A 24775-nucleotide genomic window follows, 5' to 3' on the forward strand; every position below is an offset into this window, starting at 1 on the left:
TATATTCATTCTATAAAAGCATAGCATATTTACCTGAGTGATTTTCTATGTATCATATATATCCAGGTCTATAAAAGCATAATCATATATCTACGTCTTAAATAAGCATAAATCTTTTTCTGTTTGTGACATCAGGCTTGTGACTTTTATTATAGCATCCTTAGAAATGTATCCAGCTATGATCTTATATGCTGGGAAAAGAGGAAATAAGCAAAATAGAATTACTGCAGAAAAAAGCAACCGTTGTCTTTGCTACTGGGAAGCTACACTAAAAAGATGCTCAACATGTAACTGCTGGGTGATCGTTCTTTGTGCTGTGTGCTGCATCACTTGTGTTTCAGTGGTGCAGGAGTTTAACACTATGGGATCCAAGTAGCTCTACAACTCCCTCTACTGTTATGTGTAAAGTATGATTTAAAACAAATATCCAGATAGATATATTGTAATCTTATTAAGTATTAATCATTCATATGTCCATGCCATCATAATGACTTGCGTAATGAATCAATAAAAAATACATATACTTTCTTGCATAAATGTTTCCTTTTTCCACTTTAATTCTTCACCATGACACACACACACACACACACACACACACATGAACACACACACACACACACACACACACACACAGAGGAGAGCGAAAGAGAGAGAGAGAGAGAACAATTCAAGATGTCACCCATTCATGAAGCTGCCACGTGTGCAGTGACTGTCCTAATAATGTGGGATTTTTTTTATAGAATATAGCATTGCATTTGTAAGGTTTCTTCAATTTCAGGTAGGTAAAAATGGTCAAGTCTTTTGTAATATTTGCCTTTCCATCTAGTGAGCTTCACCACATTTCAGAGAAATAGCTGATATATTCCATAAGCTGTAGGTACATGACTAGACAACCAATTAACCAGTACAGCAACCAATTGAATGAAAACCACCACAATAATCCAAAAGTAAAATGAATAAATGCTAGACAAGGTACACAGCAAGCTTCCCAGTGTTAGTAAGTGTTGATTTTTCAGGGACAATTATTTGGAATTGATAAGAGTTGATTGGAGATTTGATTGTTCACTCATAGAGCTGATATGGCTCTGGGGCAGCTGTTCAAATCTATCTGAAGTGTTAAATTAATGTGTATAAAACTTGCACATTGTTGATTTTAACACTCAGATTTAAATTACTATAACACTGACGATTTTGCTGTGGCAGTCTGACATACAGCTGCTACTACAGTCACAAGCAGCAAACACGCACTGTAGGCTTGATCAATATACCATCACCAAAGCTCCACTCACAGGCCACAATCCTGATGCAAAGTCAAAGCACCATGGAAAGTAACATGAACCAACAAAAGGTCGGGGATCATAGAGAAAGTCCAAGGTGTCTCGCATGGCATGTCATCATGTCATGTCATGTCAAATTGGAAACCCGCCTACATTTTTTACACCTTTCTCTGCCTAAAAAACTAAAAGTAGGCCCATGATAAATGTACAGTAGAGTGTTCATCAGCTTCAAGTCTTTTGCAGATCACTGTTTTATGCTATAAAGGTAAGTGTTGATTAAAAGAATGCAGCCATGTAGGCTAGTATCCAGTCAGTAAAGACAGGTCTCCTGGTCTGTGATGCTCTATTACTGACTTGGGTTTGTTTCCTGTTTGCTGAAAAGAAGGTAAAAAGAGTGTGACAGAAAGTATACAGTTTATGGGTCCTGGAGGAAAGGAGTAGCATGTGAAGTAAAGGCAAAATTACTTTTGGACCTTTAGGATAGACCTATATTATTAATACTACTACTACTACTACTACTACTACTACTACTAATAATAATAATAATAATAATAAACTTTATTTATATAGCGCCTTTCTTACAGTAAAAAGGTTACAAGATGCTTTACAATAAAATGAGAAAAAATAAATAAAATAAAAACAGTAAAACACCGAATACAGATAATAAAGGAATAAAACAAAGGTAAGAGCAAGTGTAATCAAAGGAAGGAACTGAAACATACATATAACGAAACAGAAAAGCTCCACACAATATGAAAATGTTAAAAAAACATTTTATTTAAAATATGTTATGAAAAGATTTAAAAGAAGATACTAAACAAAACAGAAAATCCCCACATTACATCAAGATGTTAAAAAGGCCTATTAAGTGCGTACCCATGCTAATGTGTTAGAGATTACAGATTACCTGATTTTACCTGATTCATTTGCACTACCCGAACTCTGTGATTACATTCAATTACACTATTGTCCCTCCAAGATATAGAATAAGAAAGTAAACTGTTGTAATTATTCTGTTCTGCGACCCTAATTAAACATTTTTTTCAGTTTGCATAAATCATTCATGTGTTTATAATCCTGGTACCTGTTCACAGAAACATTAATACATATCAAATGGTAAAATGTGGTATACATGTACGTACAGTAGACTCCCTGTAATAACTGAACACAAGCGTTGCTGCGCCGAGTCAACACATGATGGCGCAAAACTTCTCTTTATTGTAGTCCCTCTCAAAATATGTTGTTTTTATTTATCAGCTGTTTCATCTGCGAACATGAAACTTCCCAAACCAGAATGTGAGTCACTGAGTGTTAAAATCAGTAATGCTAATAAAGTCCATAAAACTGTTTGTAATCAAGTGATAGTTTGACTCATCTACCTTTAGGCTTATAAATTTAATTTCACCCCATTTAAAGGGACAGAATTACATGACGGCCTGGCAAGAGACAACATATCTCGCGATGGGGAACTGGGGGAAAGGGGAAAAAGTATAAGTAGGCCAAGTAAAAAAGAATAAAACAAGCATGAATTAATGCAGTAGATATGAGCCTTCACCTGCAATACTTATATATTTAAAAAATCTGTTTATAACTATGAAGGTTTGTTCCTCCGCTCATATTTGGAATTTTGGAAACGTTCCTAAATTGTCAATTCAGTTTCATCGTCATTTCAAGTAAACAACAACAACAATAATAAAAATAAAATAGAATATAGTAATAATACTAATGCTACTACTACTACTACTACTATTACTACTACTACTACTACTACTACTACTACTAATAATAATAATAATAAAAAGGCTGGGAAAATTAATACCAGCCACCTGTCAATTGCTGGTTAATTTCGCCTGTGGCTGGTAGGTTTTTATATTCTAACAGTTTGTTATGGTCTACCAGACAATTTGGCAGGTAACCTTCATTCTGAACATAATATTTGACTGGAAAAGCAGTGAAGTAGCTGGTGAATTCTGACATCCCAGTGGATAAAAGTTAATAATAAAAATAAAAATAAAACATGTTTTTCCACGCTGCTGGTTGTGGTTTTAGCTGTATGGATACTAGCTGATGTAGCTGACTGAGGAGTGAACTCCCCAGACAGAGGAACTGAATGTGCTCGTGCCTTTCCCTTTCCTCCTGTTGCCAACCTGGGAAGCTCGAGCTCTCCTCCCGTGGAAAGCCTGAGATTACCAGGCTAATGAAAAGTGAATGCTGTGCTAGCGTGAGCCTACCATTGGCTGTCCCGACTGCCGAGGCTGGCAGGCAGTGGCGACAGGGAAGGACGGGACCGACGGACCTTTTGGTGGAAATACCGAAAGAACATAACAAACTCGCATAGAAACGAGTGGAATACAAGTTTTTATTTGTGGTTTGGATTTTCCAGACGAACGAACAGGTCGCTAACGTTAATTGTTAGCTTGAAGTTTCCGAGTCAAGCCGTGATGTGGTGACGCGGCTCAACATAAACGACGGGAAGCTAACGTTAGCTGACGCGCTAACGTTACTTGATAGATTCAACATTACACCAGGGCTTTGGAGACCTATTTCAGGTTTTTTTACTCGTCTTAGTCTTTTCGACAATGTAAAGTCGATTACTGTAAGATATTTTAACATGTTGTCTACTTTTGTCCGAAATAGAGTATATACTTTGTGAACTACCTGACGTTATCTTGGCTAACTTAGTAGCTATATGAAACTAGCAAGCGTTAGCTGCCTAGCTGGCTAGTAGCTAACGTTAGCTAGCTGTCTACTTTAAAACTGACTTCAAGCCAAAGAATTCTGCTTCAAATTAGCTAACGTTAGCAAGTAGTAGGGTACGGCTGTTTCCACGTCAGCTAACTGTATAATCACCTGACTACTTGTTATGAATTGTTATTTGGTGAGTTGAACTTGAATTGTTGAAGATGGCCATTGGTTTGTTTTGAAAAGCAAAGATATCCACTCTACTTCCAAATCTAGCTATGCAATCATCGAATCACCAGCTTACTTAATGCTAGCTTGCTAACGTTGAGTTAGCCTGCTAAACTTGGAATACTGCCCCCTGCTCACTTAATGTGGGTCTAGCTCTGAGGCCTTTTGGAATTCCTCCTTTTCTTGCCGAAAAGACCTCTTTCACAGCCTTAATGGATTCCAGCGCCTGAGTGGATTTGAATATGGTTTGAATGACTCTGGATATTTGTGAAACTTGATACATTGCAACATTTCATAATTGGAGAACCTGGATTTCGTTGACGTTTATTTGGCACCATAAAATAAAGTGGACATTACAGAGGAAGTTGGACTAACGTTACTCTGCAAAGGTGAGATACAAACACACATTAAACAAATGTGGTCATTAGCTATAGCTGCTTATCTTGTGAGGCAGCTACCAACGTAATGTGGTGGAAGTGAACTAACATATATTCAAATGTGCTGTGTGTGACAGCATCACACTGTCAAACGCTGACTGTTGTTCAAGACAGAGTACTATATTTATAGTATTATATCTAACATTATACAAAGTCTGTGGCTGAGACTATACCACATTAAACAACTCTATTCTCCCTTACAGGAACTATGAGTGCAGAATGGTAGATGGTCAAGCTCATCTAAAGTTGCAGTACTATGAATTGTTTGGCTTGACACATAGGCAGTCATAGGCAACCTCACTACAGTCGTTAATTGAATGACCAGTGGTGATGTCCTCATTCATCAGTCACTTCTGCCTTGCTTCCCAGTTGTTCCTGTTTCTAAACAGCAGCTCCCCAAAACTGTCCCTCCATAAAAAGTGTTGAGCATTTTCTTTAGTCTACTTGTGAAGTCTTGTTCTCTTTCCAGACCCTGGTTGTTCATCTTTACTTTTGATGTATGGGACATCCTTGCTAAGTTACACAAGACCTACCATCTGTCAATCTCTCTCATGGATGCTGAGTGGCCCCTCCCCCTCATAAACATTGTTGGGCTTGAGTGGCTTGACCTCGTTATGGAGCGCTGGGTTTTATTTTGCTCCTGCTAAATTGGGTTAAATTTGTCTCCTTCCACCACTAATCATGTTTATCATCTTAAATTGTGATTTTTCTTTTTTATAGTAAGGAATTGAAGATGGCATGTTGGCTGGTTATTTGGCATATAACAAACATGGTCCAGCTCTTTGACACACTTGTTAGAAGGTACAGTTGAGTGTTGGGTCGTTGAACTGAACACAATGGTTTCTGAAAGCAAATGCCTTTTGGCATTGCAGGCGATGCAAGGAATAAGAGGAAGGGGCGGCTCAGGCTGCCACTCAGTTCCTACTCTGTTCAAATTTGTAAGTTGTAGTTCCTTGTAGGTATGTTAAATCCAGCTCACATGATTCTTGGCTTTTCTGTCTAGCAGTCTGTCTACAGGGCCTAAGCCCCTTGGTGTGGAGAGTGGTTCTAATTCCCCAGGCCTTCCTGTCCAGCTTTTGTTAGGTGCTGCATTACTCCGAGCTTCAGCCTGCACAGCCCTCTTAGTTCCTTGTGAGGCAAAACATAATACATTTAGGGCCTGACCTTACATTTTGTTTTGTTTTATTTGTTGCTTCATTGTTTGGTGCCTGTCTTACCTCTTATAGACTAATGTCACTGCCTCCTCTGGGAAAGTGAGTTGGAAACCAGTCCGCAAAGTATTTAACTAATATCCTAGTTTACCATTAGGAGCAACCAGTAAGTAGGTTCTGCTGATTTGGCTCTGACTGTTTTCCCTTCTATATAGTCAATAAGTTGTCGTAACAGCCAATGCCCCTGGTGTCTGCAGAGCATGTTGATCAGATCACTTTGTAAGTGCACTTTAGCCTTTCTCATTGCCTTCTTTCTTGAATCTCTCAGCTCTGTCACAGTGCAAGTGAGGGTGCAATTGCAAAGCTTTTTTTCTTTAAAGACTCAGTAAAAGACATTATCCCTTCGGCCCCAGAGAGTCTTTTCATTGCTTTAGAACATGAACAACTCTATTCCAAAGCTAGAAACCAGACGACCTAAATTCTTATTGGAAATAAAAACCCAATTTACATGTATTGAGCTTTATATTACAAAAGTTCTATCATTTTCAAACTGGAATATGTCCCCATGTCCCCATACAATTGTTTGGGCGCTGTTACTGTCAATTTTCCATCCTTTGTAATCCAATGTCAAGTAGGTATGGTGTCACAGAGTAAGGGGAGGGGGGGCTTCTGTCTAAATTCTGACTGTGGCAAACTGAGCTGTCCTAGGACACAGGAATGATATTTTAGAGTTCAAATTCACTGGTCTGCTTTTGACAAAAGAGATGTTTTCGTTTATTGAGTGCAGATTGTAGGATATGGCATTGACAAAAGATTCTTTTGTGTGTGTGTGTCTGCGTGTGTGAGAGGGAGAGAGAGAGAGAGAATTTACTCCATAGTGATAAAATTTACATGTCTTCAGGCCAAATTGCTGCATATCACCAACTCTATGCTGACAGGTCTGTTTGTCCCCTCATAATCCTCTTCTTTCCTTTTTCTCCAAACTATTTCGTCTCCCTCCGTCTCCTCTTGCCCTCCTCTCTCCTGTCCAAACCATGGCTGTAGATGATGTGCGAGGTTATGCCCACCATCAGCGAGTCAGAGGGGCCTGGCGGGGGAGGTGGCGGTGGTCGGGGCTCTGGTTCCCCACTGCAGTCGGACTCAGAGGGCCACTTTGAGTCGCTGATGGTGTCCATGCTGGAGGAGAGGGACCGTCTTCTCGACACCCTGAGAGAGACCCAGGAGAATCTGGGCCTGACCCAGGGCAAGCTGCACGAAGTCAGCCATGAAAGGGACTCTCTGCAGAGGCAGCTCAACACCGCCTTGCCACAGGTAAGAGAGAGAAACTTGTTCTATAGCATGTCAACCCATTGGTGGCTTGATATGCTATAGACGCACTGTGGGGCAGAACTAATCGGACAAAAGTATGCCTGAAGGGCACAGACTTGTCTTCTACTTGTAATTTCTCATCCTAAGAATGCGTTTGTAGATCATATGTTAACAGCGAGTGTATGCTCCTGAAAATCCTTGAAGAGTAATGTAATATGAAAACTGTGATTTCCAGGTGTGGAAAACAATTTCTTCAGTTTTGGAAAAGTAATAGAAATGTGTTTCATATATGTATGTAACCTTTTTAGGTTCACAAAATCCTGAAAATAGACATTCATCATGTTAGCTAAATGAACCAACACAGATTTTGCTGGGAGTGTAGCTTACTTTAGCAACTAACCAAATAGCGATATGGCAGGAAAAAGCAGATTAAAAAATCACTGGCCACACATGGACAAGGATAAGACATGGCTCACAGAGATGTGAAAATGTAAGTTGAGTTGTAAAACATTTGAAGTTTTCAACTTCCATATGTTCTAGATTTGAATGCGATCCATATGTGACCCACTTATTGCATACTGTGATTGAGTATTTTGACGGACAGTCCATCCCAGCCCCCTTCAATCCCATTAAGATGTATTGAAAAGACCAGATCTCGGCTTTGTTAGCTAGACAGAATTAAAATAAATTTTATAGTAAAACAGTGGTACCCTTGTACCTGTACCTTAGTTTGACCCATTTTGACTAACCAGAGGCTTGGTAGTTAAATGACATGCAGTCTTTGGTAAAACTTAAAATAAATGCAGCGTTTCATAGCCTGTCTCTTATAGTTCCCAGTACCACCAGAGGATATATCATATTTGATCACACTGTAGCTTATGAAGGGCTCTATGAAAGCTAACTTAAGTTTTACTTTTTGCCCATTTTAGGGCTTTAATTCTCTTGAACTTGTGTTTTTATACATTAAATACTTTGTTAACATTGCTGGAATTTGGTCAGTGTGCTCAATTAACACCCTTCAATCACAGGTGATAGAAACTTCAATACAGTTTGCACTGAGCATTGCTTTTTTAGGTATGTACAAAATGCTAGGAACTTTTGTCTCATCTTTTGATACCTTGATATTCAGTTAAATAAATACAGCACTAGAGAAATCCCTTGTATGGTCACTTCTTCTCTCAGCCTATTGCTACCAGTGTTATTGCATTCAGCTTTACTTGAGACTGGCAGAGCAACAATGTGCTGTACATTAACCTGCTTGGCTATTGGCCACATACCAGACACACAACCGACTCCAGCCGAACTCAAAACAACAGACTCTGCTTCGGTCTGCATTTCTACTTGGAATGATCTTTCCACAATGCTAGGAACTGGATGAAGATGAGATTATATATTATAAAAAAATACAACGAGAATACAACGTGATATTGAGTTCAGCCCGAACACAGCCAACGGTGGCCAAGCTATCTCGTTACGATACTGTGAGCATGTCGCTTGAGAAGTTGTTACATACAAACATACACAGCCATGCACAGAGCTTCCAACACACAGCACTGCAAACTACAAAGACAGAGAGTCTTGCACTTTTGCAGTGAAAGCTGTACGCACATAGTCACATGCTTGCCTGTCTGTACATGCTGACACTCAGATAATAAATGAATAATAAATAAATAGATAAATAAATGTGAAGCTCATTTTAAAATGATATAAATGCCTGGGCTGTGGTAGTTAGTTGTCAGATAAAAATTTTGCAAGATTGTCATTTGCTTAATACTGAGAATTGAGGTTTTTTTTTTAGACATTTTAAGGCTATGCATAGAGTTAATATATTATAAGCTCCTTACAGGAATTGAAATGGATTTAGATAATTGTACTCCTACATTTTGATGTGTGATGTAAGCTGTTTTACCTCAAGAACACAGTGTCCTTGGGGAAAAAAGCACAACGTACAATCCTGAAAGTGGAGGGTGCAGTGTGACATTCCTCCATTAAGAGGTTATTAAATAAAACTTTGCCAACCAGTTCATTCTGGCTTTTGCTGGGGTCTTACATTTTCCTATTCATTGCAAAGCAGTCATTTTGTGTTCGCAGAAGGCAGGGCTTCTCAATAGTTAAGAGATGTTATAGGTTCACACATAAGTATAACTAGAACAAAGCGCCCTTTGGGCGTTGCAACCTTTTTCCTTGACCCTGCCCTGACCCCTGACTCTTTTGCCCCTGTACCCCAGCCCTCTCCATTGCTTTCACCTCCAGCCTCCCCTGATCCCCCTTGACCCTCTGGCCCCACCCCTTAAAAATATCCTGTGCAAAGGACAGACTTCCAAGCAGTATTAATGGTGAATTTGGAAGGGATGTGTGACGAAAGGTGCATGGCACATATCCGAAAAAGCACACACATACACACACAACTCTCACATTATAGTGCAGTAATAATAATAATAATACTGTATGGAAGATTGTATGGAAGATTGTGTGTGTTTGTTTTGACTTACTGCGGTCCCTCTGTCCCAAATGCATCAAACCAGCCGGTAAAAACTCCGCTGTAGACTGTTAATATACAGAATAATAGTCCAAATACTGATCTCCGTTCCAGCGTGTCCCGTCTCCTCTCGCCGCCGCTGTTTTGTCCTCTCTTCCGTGCCCACAGGCCGTATTGATTCTCCCGATCCAAGCCCCGGTCACTCTGGTACCCATTGGTGCCGAAAACGCCGTTCGCCGGACACCCGGTGACGCATCAACGTTGGGACCCCGCCGAAATCTCGGCCAGATCACCGGGAACAAATCGGCGCCCAGCTATCGGCACTGGCCGGAACCGTGCCCCCGGGAAACTCCGGCAAGCGTTGGCCGACGCGCCGAAACGACCATGCTCTGTGTGTCTCTCTCTCCGCCGACAGAACAGAGGGCTGTCAGGTGGACTGAGCTCGCGCATATGCATCGAAATAAATGGCAATATGATATAAATGTATAGATTCTACTTTAGCTTCAGTTAACTTCAGTTAGCTTCAGCTTACATGCATGATATTGGTCAGCCTGCTTACTGTGTGGGAGAAACGGGCTCCCGAAACTTAAATTTCTGGCTCTGTGATCCTATGATTGAGTCCACATGGTTCTCATCCTTTTACAATGGGTGTGTATTGCGTCTAAAATGGCATTTAATCATTAATATCTCAAAAACCTTATGATGCATCTCTTAGAAAAGTAATAGCACACTATTCCTCAGTGAGCCGCACATTTTGATGTATGTTTGGAGGGGATTGGAGGAATATGGATTGGAGGAATGGTGGTTCACACACAAACACACAAACCGGTCTCCAATTATAGTAGTGGGATGTGGTGGGAATCATGGTTCAGGCTTTGTGTATCTGCTTGCTGGTCTCGGTTATGATAATGGATCATGTTTCTGCCCCTCTCGGTCTTATATTTGAAACGATGGGATCAGGTTTCCTGCATTTAATGATGCATAAGAAGCTGGTGATCAATTAAGCGTTCTGGTAGTTTTGGTTGAACGTGCATCTGGTCTATCAGGTTTTCTTTTAAAAAGAGCATGCTGTTTGTTCTCGATTGCTTTTCTCTTTATTTATTAAAGGAGGAAACAAAGGGCTTACAGACTGAGGGATGACAGTACAGAATATGACAGACCACAGTACAGAGAGCGGAGAGGTTTGCACAGGGCTTGAAACCAATGGTGTCCCAACTTTCCTGGAATATCAAATGGCCAGAATTGCTGTTTTGGATGCTTGTAGGATGCTAGGCGAATGGCCTTTCTTTGTTAGCCTGTATTCTACAGCCAAGAAAACTATATCCTATATTCGAGAAAAAGCTTTGTTATCATTGGCTTTCACACCAGCCAGTGCGTTTTCATGGTTATCGCAGCATTGGAGATGAGCCAGTGAGACCAATAGCTATATAACTAAAGGGAGAGTCACCCCACTTACAACCATAAGTGATCAGCTGATCCGTGAAAAATATAACGTGAACATTAGTTTACTTAGCCTGCTATCTAAACTGTTGGTCATCAGTTACTAGACTCTGAATGGCCTACACGGTCAAACTAGTGTTTTACTGTCGTTAGAGTTAATGATAGTGGCTTTTGAATTGGCATATAATGATAACTTTCACCATTAAATGGCTTGCATCAGGTATAAAATGTTGTTGTACATGCCACATTGTTCTTGGAACTGAACAAGCACTTCACTTGCTGTGTATGTGCTTCGTGCTTTTCTTATCGTCTAACGTCACATTGTGGCAAGGGCTTGGGAGTGCAACACACAAGCTCTAAAACGACTGGTGCACCACAAAATAAAACCACTAAACACCATGTATCAGTGCAGAGTAAGTTAAAATGAATACACAGTTGCAGTAAAGACTTTTATTGCAATGGAGAATGCTATACTTCTTCAGATCAGGCTTTCCATGTTCATTTATGTTAAATATACAACACAATCAGTTAGGCTGGTTGAAAGAGTGCCGTAGCCTACATATATTGTTAGGGCAGTTTATATCTGTCATTAGTTCAGAACTAGGAATTTATGTTACATGTTTCAAAAGTGAAATGCATTCTGCAAAGTATGACTAAACTAAGACTTATGATGTGGGATCCTTGCATGAACTTTTGAATGTAGTCAAAACAATTTAAATTGTTTCAGGACGCTGTAGAATAGTCATGAAAACAAGGATCATTGTACAGAAAGCAAAGAATGTTACAGAGAGAGATCACTGCACAGAAAGCAAAAAGGGTTACAAATTAGAAGGAATTATTTTTTTTATGTAGTAGCAGTAGTGCTCCAAAAAAGTTTAGGCACATCAACTTTTTTCTTAAATGACACCTTCAGCCAGCATAAGGAGTTGGTCTCCAAAGTATAGTGGTATAACAGATTTTTGGATGGAGTCCCTTCCCAAAAGCAGCAAAAAATTGTCTAGCCTGGTGAAAGGGGATTTTCTTTTCCCATAGCACATTTCCCTCTCATGTCGCTCTCATTCTCATGTGAAACATACAATATAGAGGAACTGTTGCCCAGCAGTTAGGCAGCACACCAGCATCATGTGTCATATTGGCAAATTCGTTTTTTCTCCTTACACATAAAAGCTCATTGATCTGGCTTAATTAGTGCTGCTCATGATGAGATGAAACAAAGGGAATTGGTAACTTGGTTCCCATTTGTCCTACTCGTGATCAGAGTATAGCTGCACTGATGGGCGCAGTAGAAAAGCATTTGGTACAGTTTGTACTTATTTTCTTTTGTCAGAGTTTTGGTCAATGCCTTGTCAAGAGCAAATATGTTATGTTGGATCCCACTGAGTATAGATGCGTGTAAACAAGGTAAATAAAATATTGGAGCCTGTAGCCTAAAGGTATAGTGGAAAAGGTTTTTGATGTTTGTGCTTTCCTAGTTTATCTTTTTGAAGTATCATTGCATCAAAACAAGTGTTGCTATGTCAGCTGCATATCTGAACACCTTTTGGATACATATGTTTGGCATTCTATAGTGAACTTTAACTCAAATCGTTGAAACTCATAAACCACGTTTCCTTGCCTGTGAAATAGGACAGTAACAGAGAAAACATACCTATTTCGATCATAATGGAGAGCAAACAAATGTATATTTTTCCATGTGATGAAGGATGAGATGGTAAAGCTGAGGTTCAATTGTAGTTGCACAGAGAAATGTTTTAGGTGCTCAGTTTAAATATAAGTTGCATTTGCACTTTGGAGGCCTGATTGATACACATAAGCCTACAAGACTTCTGTGTCTTTGTAATTTCATTTTGAAATTATTTTGGAGAGCTGGAATAAAGGGAGAGCTGCATGTAGCTCTGCAACAGTACAGCAGGGACCAGCAGCCTAATGTGTGCATCTTTTTCATGGCAAGACAATAAATTCTCTAAAAAACAATTTTTGAGTAAAATGCCCTTGGTTTTCAGTCTGTTAGGATTTTAAGGCTTGTAGTCTTGTTGTCAGCATGATAAGTAATCAATTGCCATGATTCCACTTCGTCAATATTTCAACTTCCACTCTGCATTGTCTTCATCTCTTCCTTTTGTCCATCATAGGAGACACTTAGGCCTTTGGTCAGACTAATGTGTGTGTGTATTCGCGCATGTGCATGTTGCTGCATGCACTGCTGTAGTGCTGTCAGCTGATTCTGTGGCTGTCTGCCAAACCTCCTGGGATTTGTTCATGGTGTGTCTGGAAGGCAAAAAAACTCAGCTGTTAAAAAAAGTGGAGGCACTTTACATGCTGTAATCTGGTGTTAATACGCTATGTGATGTTCTTTTTTTCCATGTAGTTTTGCCTGTAAATCCCCAATCTAAAACTCATTTTGACAAGGGATGGCTATTTTCAATTAGATGGATTCCACTAATTGATTAATTAGATGATGGAATTGATTAATTTGATCAGCTCAACAGAATTTCCTATTATTAGCCTATCTATTAAACAATGAATGTTCTTGTTAATAAGCAAGTGCTTGCGCACTTAATAACAGCTGACTGGTGACTACTGACAAAATATTTATAGGCAATTGTAGCGGGTAAATTCATATCTCAATACTTGCATGTTAGCCTTAGAAAATTATATCACAGGCCTGTACTTTCAGTGTTTACCAATGTAATGACCTTGTTACTGCATCACCTTTGACTGAATAACTTTGGCTTGAATAACCTTTTGAAACTCTTTTGCCTCTGGTGTTCAGCACAGCAAAATTCCCCCTTTTTTTCTGATGACAATGTTTATGTAACTGCTAATCATTGTAATGTGCTGCCATATGAACAGATAAATAGAGGCAACATTTAAAATGGACATTACTTATTTGATATTCCAAGCTTGATTAAGCATGTCCATCCCTAGATTTTCTCTTGTACCAAGAGCTCTGTCTGTTAGGAAAGGGAAGGAAAATTACCCATGTTTTGGCTCTCTATGGTTGGGGCACCTTTTTTTGTTTTAGTTCATGGACTAGGCGTAACTTTTTATTGCCATGACTTTGTTGCTAAAACATTTAGCCCTTGGCTTCTGTCTATTAACTTGGGAACATCTCAACATTCTGAAGTGGCTCCCTTTGGCTCCCAAAATAGATACAAATTTAGCCAAGGATCCCCATCTGAGACAATATGTATGTTATAAACCTGATTGAATGAACTAAAGAGTAAAGTAGCCTATAACTGCATAGAGGTATATTCCTGGTAACATTAGGGAGGATAGGGAACAGATCTGCAGCTAGCAACCAAAGTGCTTAAAAGCATGAACCAGAAGAAAACAAAATGTTCAGCAGTACTTGGTGGTAGAATATGGAGTCCTTTATTTAAACCAGCGCTTTTCGGATGGCCTTCATCAAGGTTCAAACATTAGGGAGGATGAAACCACTGTCATTTTGTTAGAATACCAAATATATCATGAGCAAAACATCAAATCAAATGACTTTGAAATCAAACCATTCCTTTTGAGCTTTTGCCTTCAGGCCTCGGTAGGTGGGTAAAGGGGACATGCAGTTTTCCTCCCCTCTCTTGTTCCTTGTTCCCTCCCTCCTGGTGCGAGTACCCTTCAACTGGAATGCACAAACATTCCAGGGCGGCTTGCTCACACGTCAACAGCTCCTTCAAACTCCAGCGGTGCCCTATGGCTGAGACCACGCATAGTGTGCTTAGTTTTCTATATTTTTCTTGCCAGAGTTGGACATGACCTCCCTTTTTGTTTGTTTGTATATGTGTTCTGTGTATAGCCCAAGTTGGCCCCAAGTTTCACAAGCACATTGTGGGTAGCTCATTCACACCAGTGCCACAGATTTGAAGCTGTGCTGCTGTCGTTTTTGGTACATTGTGCACTGTTGGATCTGTTTTAATCCAATTTTAGGGCCCATATGTTGCAATAAAACTAATTTTCTGTGCCAGCCAAGGCTTGTAATGGCTTTGCTTGAAGTGGGCGCAAATATATTGCCCACTGTTTTTTTGTTTGTGTCTGTCAGTAGTGAATTTCCAGCTGTGCTCTAGAACTGCTGTGAAGATTGCTGTGGCTGTAGAAGAGAACTGGTACTAGGTAGCTTCAGGCATGGTGTTGCACCCATTCATTATTTTTAACTGCTAATCATAATGGCTGTGACTGTAGCCCCGGCTGCTTTCTCTTGTCATGTGGCGACATCAAACGACATCAAAATTTCCCTTGCTTGTTTTTCAGGTTAAGTGATCAAATTCAATGTGAGTGAAGTGAGGCAAATGTCTGAGCATACGGATAGACACGTTTTTTTGTAGGAGTACATGTCTGTGGAGGGTTGTGCTGATATACGATGTCATCGGACATCAATGATAGGCTATGTCAGTGCTTATGTGACTTTTTCATGTGGTGATGTTGAGGTTTTTTTCATCAGTATAATACTTTGAAAATAATATTTAGCTTTTGCAATGTAGTCATTAAACAAATTTATTGAAGAAGAGGTGTTGAGAACAATACCACACAGTTTTTTTTTGTTTTTTAAGCGCAGTTATAGGTTTCCCCAAATTGCGAACCAAACTGAGAATGAAACTGCTGCCTGATGTCACTGGCCACTCCCCCTGCCTGATATCATTGGCCATCGGAGATGTTTGATTGGGCGATATGACTGTGTAAATGTTGGAACATTGACAACAACTCTGAACTCTGAACAAGTCTGTGACTGCATGGTTTTATTTTGCATGGCACTGGTTTGCTTAGGTTGTCTGCATGGAATTTTGTGCATCGCTGCCAACTCCGCCAGATGCTTCTTGCTGTACAGCAGCGCAGTAGCACCTTGCAGCATGCATGACACTGTAAACTAGAGATGTCATGTTAGGCAACTGCTTGACACAGTGCTGTTCTTTAAATATAATGTTAGTGCTGAAAGGGTTTTAGAAACTTCACTGAACTACTAAGGTCATGTGACACTACCCTTTTTTTTAACTAATTTCCTGTTTTCAGTGCTAATTCTCTTGTTCATTGTAATATTCAGCATCACTTCACGGGCTTTAAAACAATATTGGTAGTGGTCTGACACAGCTTGAATTCAGCTTCATTTAACATTCGTTGTACCTGGAATTTCAGGACCCTTGTGAATCCCAATATTCAGGTCCTTGGTAACACTGAAAAAATAACTCATAATTTCTTCTTGTCTTTCATCTTTGATAAAAACTGAGGTATTATTGTGTGTGGGCCATTGTAAAAGCTCCTTCTTTACTTAACTCAAGAGTGGCTTCTCACATCCTTAATCTGTCCTCGTAAGGGCTTGGAACGCCACAGAGAACCCAGTACTGAAGCTCTAAATAGGCACTTGTAGTCATAGCTCATCCCCAATATCTATGTGAAATGAGAGTGAAATCAGGAAGTACTAGTCCTGGACCCTGCCATATGAGATTGGGTTAATGCACAAAGAAAACTGGACATTTATAGCTAAACAAGGTTCATACACCTTGTATAGCTATAAATGTCCAGTTTTCTGTGAAGTCTTTATTGTCCCACTAGGGGAAAATTGATTGCAGCCAGGTATTAAAACACATGTTCCATGTACTTAAAACTATTGTGCGAGATGACAAACTGTTATATGCCGGAAGGCAAAAGAGGAAGAAAATGGAGGTTTTGCAGTTTCCAAAATCTGTATGTACATTTTAGGTACATTAGATACATTTTTGGTGCTGCACTGGTAAATCTAAAACTTAATTTTTGTGTGTTTTGTAAAAGAAACATTTTCTTTTTTTCAGTCTTTGCTGCTCAGTTAGATATTAAATCAGTTAGAAATGAGATAAAAAAAAGTATGGGTTTAACTTGGCAATTTGTGGGAGTGATATTAAGCTCATTGCTCCTGATTTTGAATGGGGCCAATTGGGCGCACTGACCAAATTCGAACAGAGTTGGTGGCACAATGGCATGGCCTTGAGAGTGCAAGATGGCAAGAGAGGCAGACAAAGGGTAACTTGTTCCAAGCTGTGGCATGATAATGGTGCAGTGCTAGTGTTGTCTTTTGCCAGATGTGAGTTAAATTAGTGGCTTAAAGGAGAGCAGACATAAATGCCCAGGGAGTGGAGGCCACTCTCTCCAGCATAGTTCTCCCCAAAAGTCTCCTGCTTGCTGCTATCATCTTCCTACAAGTGTTACAACCCTCTGAAGTCTCAGAGTCTCAACTGTGCCTGTATCCTTGTTTTTCTCAATGTGCTAAAGCCCGCCACATGGCAATATGCAGTGCTAGATGAGGTAATTGATTTGGGAAGGTGCTCACTAGTGCGTCACACCAAAATTTATTGCAATCTTAATGTGTACTGCCACCTCTTGATACATCTAGGTATATATTGCTCTTAATAATGCTGTCTCTAGCAAACTAGGTTGCACACAGTAGCTGATATATATAGTACTCATACCTTTTTTTATTCCAATTCAAGCACTTGCTCAAAGCTAGAGCTTCACTCAAAATCTAAACAAATGGAAGGAAATTAAGGGTGTAGATACATATGGTTGAGTAGAAAGTTGAAATCTCAATGTATCAACAATTCCTAGGCTATATTCCTTTCAAACTTGTGTCCATAATTGATAATGAGCCTCACACTGTGCTTTTAATTGGCGCATCCAGTGCACTTCAAGATCAAGACCTATCTGTTCTGTTAGGAGTGGAGACTCATCCCTCCTCTGGCAGAAGACTCTGTCTGACAGTCAATTTGTGCTCCTCAGTTTACACATCACCTGCCGAGCCAGAACAGAGGAGTCAGCTTCTCTTTACATAACTGATGCAACTTGATAAAGACCTGTATGAGTTTTCTGTACTCTCTTTGTGTCCACATCACTTTTCAGTGCCATATCGGCTATGTACAATTTTTTGTGTGTGTGTCTTCAATGGAGAGAGAGAGAGAGTGTGAGTTGTGTCAAGCTGTGAATGTAAGGACTCTTTCATGAGTGAGGCTGTTTTCCACTAGCTCCCATTCATAGGAACCGGTCAAATGAGTATAATTTTACACCCATAATATACAACAGATACAACTTCTTGAATTACCTAGATATTGTTGATGTGTGGTTTGAGTAGAATTTGAGTACTGTCACTATGTCCTATTTCACCGTGTAATCTGTCCTTGTAACCCGGAGGAGCTGTGGAAGAGAAGGGCCAGAGGATGATGCAGTCCTTGTTACACTGAATAGTAATTAAGCAACCACTGAACTATTGAAGGTTAGGGTTAGCTGTTGCCTCTGTCAAATTAGCATGATGGAAGATAAAAAAATTGTCAAAATTGAACCTCTTTCGCTGTTTCTCTTCATTCTCATTTTTACAATTTTAGAGGTAAGAGAAATGATGAAATGGGAAGCTGTGTTAAATGAATCATTTCAAGTCCACTGATGATGTAATCTTTAAATAGCAGCGACTTGAAGAGAAGAGGTGATGTAGGCCTAGCATTCAGGTAGCCGAGCTCCTTCAGGTTGACTTTTCCTCTGTGTCTGTGTGCATTTGGCTAGCAGGCTAAGCAGCTCTGAATAGGAGCCATTGTGGTGTCTAATTAGTTTTTGACAGTGAGTCCTCCTCTAGGAGAACAGATGCCCTCTGCACAGTGTCAGATTTCAGCACACGCCATAAGCTTTTAAGAATGGCTAAAGTCATTATGTAGGAACTAGGCCTATTGGTGCGGATCTCAATTCCAAATACAGCGCAGTGTGGCGATTATGTCTTGTGAAGTTGAAAAAAGAACAGCTCAGTCTCATGAGTTGTAATCGCGTAATAAAATGCCAACCTTTAGAATCTATAAGCTCTACTTTTTAGCAAGATGAGTTTAAACAGAAAACCTGGTGTGGCATGTATCCGGCTGAGAGTTGCTTTTAGTAAATTAGTGTTTTGAAGGCTAGAGAAGGTAATAGACTGTCCATATCTAGTTTGGAAGAACTGTTTTTTTTCTTCTGTGGAGTAGCAGTGCTCCTGAGGTGAAAAACCTACCAGTGCACATCAAAATTTAGGAGAACAATTACCTAAATCCCTTCTTAGTTTTATTCCTGTAAGTAGCCAATGTTACACCACATTAGGTCAAAGTAATAGCCTATAGCCTATTTAGTGTATTAGGCCCAGGGTGAAGGTGATAGAAGCAGTGCAGCAATATGCATAAATTGTATTGTGACTACAAATATGTAAATATGTAGATGTTTGATGCAACAGCAGTTTAGGAACAAAACGATGATTGTACATTTTGAGAACTGTCCTTTTAAGTTTTAATAGAGTCATACAGCTTGCCATTTTCAGAGCAGTGGTTTGTCGTAATGTAAAAGAATGGATTATTCCAAGTTATTAAATTTATCAAATACATTTTTTCTGCTCGGAATAATAAGCAAATTACACACTTTCAAACAGAAAATTCCATATTGGCTAGTTTAATCATCTATAAGAAATTCTCTTGGCAGCAAAGCATACATAAATGACCTAACCACAAAGTTGGCTGTTATTCTCAAGTCATTGCCGATACATTGTATATTTACATTTTAGGTATTTAGCTGGAGCTGTCATCCTGAGCAACAGAAGAGTAAGATTCAATTTCAATCACCAACATCACAAGCAACAAAAAGGCTCCATAAGGACTATAAGAGTCACAGCCATAGTACTCTGACAATATTTATGTGGCCAAGGGATCTCACTAGTTTTTAGCAGTAATTTTAGGCATCTGACAAGACAATCAGTCATCTGCTGGTCTGAAGGAGGCAGGTTGCCATAAGGTAAAAATTCATTATCCCTTTTTCCACCGTTACATTAGCACTATTTTTGAAATGGCTCCATGAGGAAGGTCACATTGTTGCAAGTTATAACACATGTCCCAGTAAGTTATGTTAGATGGAATGCAAACTAATTTCAAAATTAAATTGCCATGTTGAAGACATAACTCGTGTATGCCGTTCACTTGTGATTTCAATTGAAAAGGGAGCAAGGAAAAAAAAGGAAGCTTCAATGAGCCAAAACTGGCTCTAGCAGTTGTGCTCTTTCTTACTCTCCAAATCGTGCTGTTTTCTTGCATTATAACAGTCAAACAGAAAGCTGCTGAATGTCAGATTGGTGGACATGAAAGGGAGCTGATGGCTTCTAAAATTACACCACTCAAATCCTCTGTTGCTAGAGTATTTCGTTGGGTTGTTCTTCATGGGACTGCATACTGAAAACCATGGCGTAGACCCGTACAGTATAGTAATCCCTGAAATGCTTTTGTGTGTTCCTCTGTGTTTTGGTACGCTGTTCCTTTAAGAGGTTGGCACACATATCCATGTCCCCCTCCTTTAATCCCCTCCCCCTGTTCTGTGGCTTACAGGGCAGCCCAGTCCACTTCTAACCAGCATGTCACTCATCTACACTCACTGAGCCTGACGCCAATTTACCCTGCTGCAGGGAGAGATGGGATCAGGCCTGCATACACACACGGCTCTCTCTGCATGTATATGATTGTTTCGCACGCAATCTGTGCATTTAAATTTTATGCATATATTTATTTTAGGATTTATGCTGTCTGTATGCACATGTGAACAAATGAACACTTGGATTTGAAGCTTGGTGTCCGTACTCCCCTCCCCCATTCCTGCTCTAGAATATAGGCAGATGATTTAGGACTATCTCTAATGGCAGCCATCCATTCCACCAATCTTCTCACCTATCCACTGGTGGCATACCTGTTAACTACTGTGTCCTGTTTGGTGGAAACTGTCAAACTAGTACTGTCAAACCGATACTATCAAACCGTTGTTATCAAACTTATACTAATGGTATCTCTGAAATAATCATTATTGTGGAGAACTAGTAAAATTTTCACTTGAAAGAAAGAATTTTGCTTATTTGAAGAGGTGGGTTTGAGGTTTCTGAAACATTTTTATTCATATTCCCAATATTCCCGAGCAAACTAGTGTCGTTTGACGTTTGGTACAGACAGAGGACTAGTCAGTGTTCCCTTGCTAATTACCAATTGCTCTTGGCAACAATACATTTGACGCCCTCAGAATCGCTGTGATCAGGTCGTGAATTAATGGTAATGAAAGTCAACTGAAAGTGTAGTCTCCTTTGTTTCCTTTTTTTAAGCGTTTTTTTCTTATCTTACACCCTCTTGACTTTCGGCTTGAAGATCACAACACTGTGCATCCTGTCAACAACCCAACGGTTAATCACATAGAGACATTTGGTAGGTTTATTTCTTGTGGGCATTGTGAAAATAATGGAAAATGTAATTTCTCTAGATTATAGCTTGGATGGACAGACATATTGAGTTGGTCAGCAGGTGAGTCCTGCTCATTGAGACTTCTCCACGGTTTGATTTGCCAGACTCAAATCATTCACCCACACTTCCACCATTCAAAATGTCAACATCTCACAGTGGAGACCACAAGCAAGTACCCAACCTGTGTAAACACACTGCCCCAGTTTTCAGTCAGCATGAAGTCGAGGCCTAAAGGGTGAGTGAAGGAAAGCTAGCTGGAAAGAAAAGGGTCAAAGATGGGGGAGAGAGGGAAAGAGAAATCTTAAGGTTGCAGTACGACTCAACCTCAGCCTCTGCTGTGGAATGTAGGAAGTCATCCGCTCTGTAATTACCTCTAGGCCCGCCTCTTATCGTCTCCCATTGGCTAGAGGAGAGCCACAGACCTTGGTCCTAGCCAATGGCCAACGCTCCCTTACTCCTTTAGCAGAGCAGAATCGGTGCCAGTCGCTGGAAAAGCTCAGAGGCCGGGGTGAAGGGAAGAGAGAATAGTTGTGGTAGTGACTGAAAAGGACGATCAGTTCCAGCAGCCCCCCACCCCCTGCACCCCCCTCTCCCTTTCGGAAACGTAAGAAGAAGGCCTCGCCACTCAGGGTGCTTGTCCTACAGGGCGAAAAATCAGGATGGCACATTCTCTGGGCCCAACCATGCGTTTAATCCCTAAAAGCAGTGTGTGTGTGCATGTATGTGAGTGTGTTTTTGTGTGCAAGTACATTTGTTTGAGAGAGACAGAGAGAGAGATGTGAGAGTAATGTGAGTTTATTAGGACAAGTCTGTTCACAAAGTGTCAGTCTCATGTGTTCACTTGTAATTTTCATAGACTGTAGACATTCAGTCAGATGAAAGCTGTGTTAGCCTCCTCTCTTTCTGTTGCTTTGATTTTCCATCTTTCATTTTTCTGCTTCCATTTTTACATCAAATCCTGTCGCTGTGTGTTTCCTATGTTGTAATATCTGGACGTTGTTGGCTTCCAGGGCAGTTCTGCATAAGTCCATCTGGTCTACACTAGTGATACTCTGCGAGAGTGCCCGAGAAACCATAATGAACTATCTCTGTTGTTTGAAAAGCAATATGGTTTCTAATAGCATCCATTTCCCGCTGGGGGTGAACATAAGATTGTTGCAATCCATTTAGGGAAAACATTGAAGTTCCATTATGCGAGGAAAAGACAAACTGGATATTTCACATTTTTTAAATGATCAAAGCTTAAAGTACCTAAAAAGTAAAGATGCAAGCGTAATACATCCACATAAATGTGTAGTGACAATAAAACTTGTTAACTTGTCCTTTCTTGTTCTTGTAGTTTTTTCCTGGACTGTAAAACAGAACTTCTTAACTAACAGTTTCAATGTTACTGTAATTGTCCAATTCTATTTTAGGAGTTTGCTGCACTGACCAAGGAGGTGAACGTGTGTCGGGAGCAGCTACTGGAGAAGGAGGAGGAGATCGCTGAGCTGAAGGCAGAGAGGAACAACACACGGGTCAATAGAACACACACACACATACACACATACGCGTGTGCACACAGTTACTCTGTCACTAGTACACACTGTAACTTAAAGCACAACAAACAAGGATTTTGTCTTTAAACAGGACACAATCTCCACTATTCCCCTGTGTTTGTGTTTGTTTTGGTGTAGATAGTTGTCATGACACTAGCTGACAAATGAATCTGCTTCTATTCTATGATCCAAACCAGTCACAAGTTATTGGCCCTACAATTGCAGCATCATCAGAATATTTCTGGTAGTGACAGTGAATTGCATAACAGTCAGCTGTGTGCTTTTTACTTCAGAGACCTAACAGGGTTGGCCAGTGAAAATAATTGGTCTATCATGTGAGATCATTGATTTGAAAATCCAGGCTTGGACTCAATAGGATACACAATGGAGAAAAAGGGAGAGGGGGAAAGGTGGGAAAACAACAATAAAAACAAGATGCTGGAGGAGGGGAATAAGGAAGGATTAAGGCCAATCATTGCTTGTCTGCTCACTGTATAGATGGGTTCTAGCTGAGCTAATCCAGGCTGAGATTGATATAGTGGGTCTGTATGTATTTGTATGCCTTGTTGCTGGGGTTACTGGGTTACACTCTGTATGGCTATCAACCGACCTAGATCTACACACTTGAGGCGTATTAATGCAAAAACAACAGATCTCCAACAAGAATACATCACAGATCTTTCCACAGCTTCATCAAAGCTCTACCTTTACTATAGAAAATTATATATGTTTTGTAGTGCTTGGGATAGGTTTGAATGGCATCATACATATTTATGTCTATCACTGTCCTATAGCGCTGGCTCCTAGACAGTAAGGATCATGTTGCATGCTTGTGCGCATTTGTCTGGTTTCCTCTCGTCACAAGCCTTTGAGCCTGACATTGATGTATAGGTTTGTAACAGTGTCTATTGTGTGTCCAGCTCCTGTTGGAGCACCTGGAGTGCCTGGTGTCTCGCCATGAGCGCAGTCTGAGGATGACGGTGGTGAAGAGGCAGGCTCAGTCCCCAGCAGGCGTCTCCAGCGAGGTGGAGGTCCTCAAAGCCCTCAAGTCCCTCTTCGAACACCACAAAGCCCTAGATGAGAAGGTATGTGTGTGTATTTGTCTATTTGGGAGATTGGTGAGTGGTTGAGAGGAGCGAGTGAAGTAGATGTGTGTGTTTGTTTACATGTGAACGTGTGCGTTAGAGATATTTCATATTGCATGGCAAAGCAATAGAAAAGATGTGAAGATATTGTAAGGCTGTAGTCGTCTTCCATCTTCATGTTGATTCATTTATTTCTCATGTGTTCTAGGTAAGGGAGAGACTGCGCGTGGCCTTGGAAAGATGCAGCGCATTGGAAGAACAGCTCACCATCTCGCACAAAGAAGTAAGCAGGCATATATATTCCCTCACACGCATGCACACACACATACACATAAGGGCATACATTTGCGGAAAGCTGACTGCAAATGAGAAGTAACTCAATAGAATCAGAGGAAATTCTCTTGAGTCCAACTGTAGCACACACATGCACAGAAGCTCAGGCTCATACACACGTGCCTGCACACCGGGGATGTCATGATTATCCAATTTGAATCGGGAAACTGGACCAGCTGTGCAAGTCTGTACTGATTTAAACATGCGGTATCAGGTCAAAGTTGGTTGATTTCTCTGTTAGTTTATTTCTTATGTATCATTTTTTTCTCCCTCCATGTCACACTGGGCTACGACTAGGCCGCCTTCCCTTTGTGAATGTGGCTGTAGTTTATGCTGCATTCACTTGATGTGGGAATATTCACTGGAACGACTTGACGGCTCAATGGAACGACTCGGAAGTGTTCATGCATTCAAACTCATTTTGAAGCTGTCAAATAACACGATTGACTTCTGTTATTGGCAGCTTTTTCATACGTAAAACATGCACTTACTGAGTGATGCATTTAGATTTATGTTTTACAGCAAACTAACCATTGCAATGCCAACCACACATAAAATGTAAGTAGTAGTGTCCCACCATTTCAT

General features: G+C 40.2%; 1 protein-coding gene across 5 annotated transcripts in view; it reads left to right on the forward strand.

Annotated features, from left to right (window-relative positions):
* Positions 1-3526: 3526 nt before the first annotated feature.
* The window catches only part of ppfia1 (PTPRF interacting protein alpha 1), a 49220-nt gene continuing 27971 nt past the window's right edge, over positions 3527-24775 (forward strand). For all 5 annotated transcript variants that reach the window (XM_078284988.1, XM_078285019.1, XM_071913986.2 and 2 more), the window contains exons 1-5: positions 3527-4576; positions 6820-7086; positions 22650-22751; positions 23693-23857; positions 24066-24140. In XM_078284988.1, the coding sequence (XP_078141114.1) occupies positions 6820-7086; positions 22650-22751; positions 23693-23857; positions 24066-24140 (609 nt within the window). In that variant the 5' untranslated portion in view covers positions 3527-4576. The remainder of the gene's footprint in view (positions 4577-6819; positions 7087-22649; positions 22752-23692; positions 23858-24065; positions 24141-24775) is intronic.

The sequence above is a fragment of the Centroberyx gerrardi genome, chromosome 1 (assembly GCF_048128805.1).
Source record: "Centroberyx gerrardi isolate f3 chromosome 1, fCenGer3.hap1.cur.20231027, whole genome shotgun sequence".
Classification (NCBI taxonomy): domain Eukaryota; kingdom Metazoa; phylum Chordata; class Actinopteri; order Beryciformes; family Berycidae; genus Centroberyx; species Centroberyx gerrardi.